General features: G+C 32.8%; 2 protein-coding genes across 3 annotated transcripts in view; both read left to right on the top strand.

Moving 5' to 3' along the window:
• On the top strand, positions 1,854-2,415 carry LOC104746572 (monothiol glutaredoxin-S10-like). The gene has a single exon (XM_010468085.2). The coding sequence runs from the start codon at positions 1,964-1,966 to the stop codon at positions 2,270-2,272; it is 309 nt and encodes a 102-aa protein (XP_010466387.1). The 5' UTR covers positions 1,854-1,963; the 3' UTR covers positions 2,273-2,415.
• LOC104746570 (probable receptor-like protein kinase At2g47060) overlaps positions 3,262-5,050 on the top strand; it is a 2,913-nt gene continuing 1,124 nt past the window's right edge. Inside the window, exons 1-5 of one of the 2 annotated variants that reach the window (XM_010468084.2) lie at positions 3,262-3,443; positions 3,895-4,054; positions 4,387-4,610; positions 4,710-4,842; positions 4,941-4,997. In XM_010468084.2, coding sequence (XP_010466386.1) covers positions 3,913-4,054; positions 4,387-4,610; positions 4,710-4,842; positions 4,941-4,997 — 556 coding nt within the window. In that variant the 5' untranslated portion in view covers positions 3,262-3,443; positions 3,895-3,912. Of the gene's footprint in view, positions 3,444-3,894; positions 4,055-4,383; positions 4,611-4,709; positions 4,843-4,940; positions 4,998-5,050 lie in introns of both variants that reach the window. The other variant, XM_010468083.2, reaches the window with a different exon arrangement.

Below are 5,050 nucleotides of genomic sequence, written 5' to 3'. Positions count from 1 at the left end.
AATGAAATTAATTACATAGAGAATGAAAGAAGAGCATGAGTTTCGGCACATGAAGAGATTATTCGAGAAATTCAAGCTACTGTCTTGTCCTTCTTGGAGGTATCTAGTTTTAAAAGATATTGATGTTTTATAGATTATGTTAAAAGCGGACAAACTAACATATAATGTCCATGCTCAGCCGCATTTTATTTTATATGTAATCAGTGTTGTTTTTCTCAACGTAAAAAATGTTTGTACGTCTTGATTGTGCATCAAAACATGAAGAGCTCTATATATTATGGGATATTGACTATATATTTTAAAATAACCTTTCATATTAACAAAATATTCAGTTTAATGCTTAACTAATCAATAGTCATCCATTTTGAATGACTGAGAATACTTATTTTTTTTTTTTTAATAACAATCTAAAGTAATTTATCGAAACACAAAATATAAAATTTTAATTGTTTTATAAAATTTAAAATATGTTAAATTATTATAAAGTTATCTCGCGCTATGCGCGAGTGTACTAGTATATCTATACATTTAGCTAGATATGCGCCATGCTCATATATATGACGATATATCCTTCAGGAGGTCCCAAAGATCGTCCACTAGTTTCTAGCGTGATTTATCTGACTGATCTTATTAGAATATTACTAATCATCCACGGTTTCGGTTACATCGGATTTCTGATTACATCAGCTTTAGTTTCGATTCAAAGTTAGGATGATAAAAGAGAGAGATATATAGTCTTTTGAGCCAATGAATCACCAACATACAGAATGTTTCCAAATTAATTCGTATCAAATTTTAGATTACAAGTTTCGAGAATCAAACTGAGAACCGTGTAGTACTTCATATTCTAAAAATAAATATAGTAGTAGTACAGAGTGTAAAAACGAATGAAGTACAAAAAAGTAAAAACTGATCATTTTGTTTTCTGTATGATAAAATAAATTGTTTATTGCGATGGAGATCTTGGTACTAAGGCCAATTTTTAGCCAATTAATCATCAATGGTAGTTGTGGTTATATTGGTTTTGGTTATTACATCAAACGTATATATATTGGATCAAAATATGAAATGATGATCGTCAATTCAAATTTTACCATTTAACGTGGATGAGAATGACACACTAAACCAATAGTAGCTTGAGGAATTTTGCAGATGACGTGGTTATTGGTTAATTATGCCTCAAGTACAACAATGTTCACGTCGCCACTTGCATCATTGCCGTACGGTTCCTTATGTTTGTAATATTTGGCTCCTTTGATATCTCAAGAGTCACAAACGAATTCTGTGTCCCATCATCTTATTAAGAATATGAACTGTTTTGTTATAGTAAACCCAACATGCAATTATACAAAAACCAGAAGGATGGACGTATCTGAGAGAGTGCATAGAGTGTGAACGCAAACGAACTCTTTCATAGTTACTTTTTAAAAAGTAGTAACCCATTTGTTAATCTACTTTGAATTTGGGTTTCTATATAGTTCAGCATTTGTCATAAATGGCTACGTAAACTCCCCCTGCGGCAAGAAAGTGATGATATCGATATATAAGAATCAATCCAAAGTTGACATTCCCTGTACACGTAAATACCGAGCCCCAAAAATATTGGAATTTTTTCTCTTCATACATCATCATGATCACAAGTTACAATATGCATATCTCAAAATCTCTATTCTATTCACTCTCTTACTCACACAATTTGTCAACTCTCGAGCATCATATCATCTGCTTCTCTTATCCACAATCTAACTTCCCACAAATTAAGATTCACCCCCTTTATCGTTGCCCCCATCATTAATTCAAGATACAGCCTCTATTCATAAAGATTACATGCGAGCTAGTATGTGTATAAATAGAGTTCCAAAACTCACCTCTCCAACACAAACTCATCAACACAAAAACTCCAATAGCTTCTAAGAAAAGACATTTATAGACACTAATAGAGTAATTAATACTATCTATACAAATGGATGTGGTAGCAAGATTAGCGTCGCAAAGAGCAGTGGTGATATTCAGCAAGAGTACGTGTTGCATGTCTCATGCAATTAAACGGCTGTTTTACGAGCAAGGCGTGAGCCCGGCGATTGTAGAGATCGATCAAGACATGTACGGGAAAGACATCGAGTGGGCTTTGGCCCGTTTAGGCTGCAGCCCTACGGTTCCTGCGGTTTTTGTCGGAGGGAAGTTCGTAGGAATGGCCAATACTGTCATGACTCTTCATCTCAATGGGTCATTGAAAATGTTGCTCAAGGATGCTGGTGCTTTGTGGCTTTAACACTTAGTTGATGTTCTCTTGAGTTTTTTATATTATATATCATCTTTACATTGACCTTCGAAAGTCTCTTCACTTTATGTACGTTTAATTAAAACATATGTGAAGAACTACTTTGTATGTCTATGTGGAGGTTGATTTAATGATTAACTATAACCCATTTTGGACAAAAATCGTTGTCTTATTTCCCACTCGTTACAAGTTAATTTCTTTGGTAAAAATTTCTCTATTTAGAAGGCTTTAACTAAGTAGGAATTATCTTACATATATTTAATTAAGGAGATAGAAGAGCTAAAATTAAGATAAGTTTTTTTTTTTTTAATTATGTTCATAGAGCTAGGTTTTAAAATCAAATCAAAATGGAAAAAATTTCGTCTTATTAGTCAGCATGTTAAAAAAACAGACTAATTTGTTTGAACTGGTTGGACTGCATGCATGTCAAACTATTAAATTTTACTATTTGGAGGAATATCATTAATTTTTTCAAAGATAGCAAAGTATATAGGTGAAACCCCTGTTAAAAACGCGACCGCCGCTTAGGCGCCGGTTAATCGGTCGGAAGCAGAGCTCCGCTGCAAGTTTACCCAAATCGGAGTGAAAATCCGAAAATAAAAAAGTTCATAAATTTTGTTTTTTTGGTCAAGAAAAGTATGCTATAACCGTGAAACTATTGGTGAAGATGGTTGGGTATCAACCGGCCCAAACATAATACGTTTACTTTTATATTTGTTTAGGTACCATCTGGCCCATAAGATAATCTGTTTACTTTTAGCGGCATCTAGGTATCATCAAGCCCATAAGACAATATGTTTAGATTTTACTTGGATTGGAACGCTTCAAACACAACGATACCGCTGCCACGTGTTATGGCATCTTATCTTTAAGTAAAGATTACCTCCAATCATTAGTATGGAAATCATGATTAGATAAGATTTGCAATAGTATAGCTGGTCAAATAATTTCAAAACTATTTTTTCAAAGTCGTAATATATTTAGTAATTGGATTTATTACCTTTAAAACTTTTTTTATTCCAAATAAGTATATATGTATGTATGTATACATTGAACAATGAGCTATCACTGAATCTCTGTTATATATAGTCATCTCCTTCTCCCAAATGATATATCACAGTTGAATCATATTGGCTTTGGTTTCTGAACATATTTGAAAAAGGTATGTGATTTTTTTTTATCCATGAGTAGATGATAATTTTTTTTGTGATTTTCAGTTTGCACTAGTGTCACTGTTGTTTCACCATATATTTCCAAGTACTTGCCTGCTGCTCCTGCCGCCCGCTTGACGGGCGGAGCACTCGTTATCCTTACCGTTATGTTCTCTCTGCTAATGCCCCTCCCATTTAAGTGATCGTTTGTAATTTTTTTTTTTATAAACCATGGATTTGTTATTTAACGGAAAAATCTATATAAAATAATATAATCATTTAGAGATTATGCTTCTTTCTGGAATTTTTTTGGATTTAGTTTCGACTTTCGATATATTTAATCGATTAATTAATTGTCACCTATTTGATGTGTAATTTGGGCTGTTGAATGTTAGTGAAACCAAAAAAATTGAAATGATCAATTATATGTTTATAATGTTGGTTTTTTTTCCTTTCTTGTAGAGACGGTGACAGATTTTGATGATGTTGAAGCTTAACACAACGATGATTGCGGCTGCATTTGAGATCATAGCGATTATATGCGCACTTTTCTGGATTTACAGAGTACTCTGTTATGACAACAAAATTTCCCGTAAGGATTCAACCATTACGAGAGAAGTTGGTAAGTCTGTCTAATCACTTTTTTTATATATATACATTTGATGTTTTGGTATGTAGTATTTGTAACTACAAATTTTAGCTGGAACTCTTAATTTTTCAAGTGTAATTATAAAAGATGAAAGCTTTTAAAGTCTTTAAAATGTATCTCTTCTATATATATAAAACAAAAAAAATAAAGAATAGGTCATTAAGTTTTTTTTTTTATATTGGATTTGTTCTTTAGTTTAACGTATTAGTTGATTTAGATTGTTACATATTGATGTAATTACACCTTTTTGTATGCTCATATAAGAAATTATATCTATTGATGGTCATGTAATTCACATGTAGAAGTGATGCCTGAATGCGTGATTGAGTTCCCGTTGGAGGAAATGATGCCTGAAGGCCTGATTAAGTTCACGTCGGAGGAAGTGAGGCAAGCAACGAACGATTATGACGAGGATAATCTTATCGGGTTTGGATGTTATGGACTTGTTTATAGTGGGCTAATCGGAGACATGCCTGTTGTGATCAAAACGGGGATTGGTTATTATCGCCATCCTACATTCTTGGCTGAGGTACACACATAAACAAAATTTTGTTGAGTTCACTGAAAATATTTTTTTTGTGTGGCATATCTAGATGACTAGATTATACTTTGTGTGTTTGGATCTCAGGTTTCTTACATGTCGTCTAAAACACAACATAATAATGTGGTTAATCTTGTCGGCTATTGTTACAATGACGGTGAGTACGAAGTGCTCGTGTATGAGTATTTGATCAACGGTAACGTGCAAGATTATCTAAGAGGTATGAATACATGCATAATAGTGAACTCTTAAAATTTAGTCCATATATATATATACATGATTTTTATGTGATCATCTCTCTATTTGGTCATTGAGTAGAACATGCTGATTTAACGTTCAAGCAAAGGGTATCCATAGCTCTTGGAGCAGCCAGAGGTAATAAATCAAGATGGATGATCCAAATTGTTTTTTTTTTTTTTTTTTTTTTT

Source organism: Camelina sativa, chromosome 15, assembly GCF_000633955.1.
Source record: "Camelina sativa cultivar DH55 chromosome 15, Cs, whole genome shotgun sequence".
Classification (NCBI taxonomy): domain Eukaryota; kingdom Viridiplantae; phylum Streptophyta; class Magnoliopsida; order Brassicales; family Brassicaceae; genus Camelina; species Camelina sativa.
The sequence above is the reverse complement of the archived record's forward strand: the minus strand, read 5'-3'. Positions and strand labels throughout refer to the sequence as shown.

Excerpts from the sequence above, each read along its gene's own strand:
- LOC104746572 (XM_010468085.2), top strand. The coding sequence starts at position 1,964 with ATGGATGTGGTAGCAAGATTAGCGTCGCAAAGAGCAGTGGTGATATTC.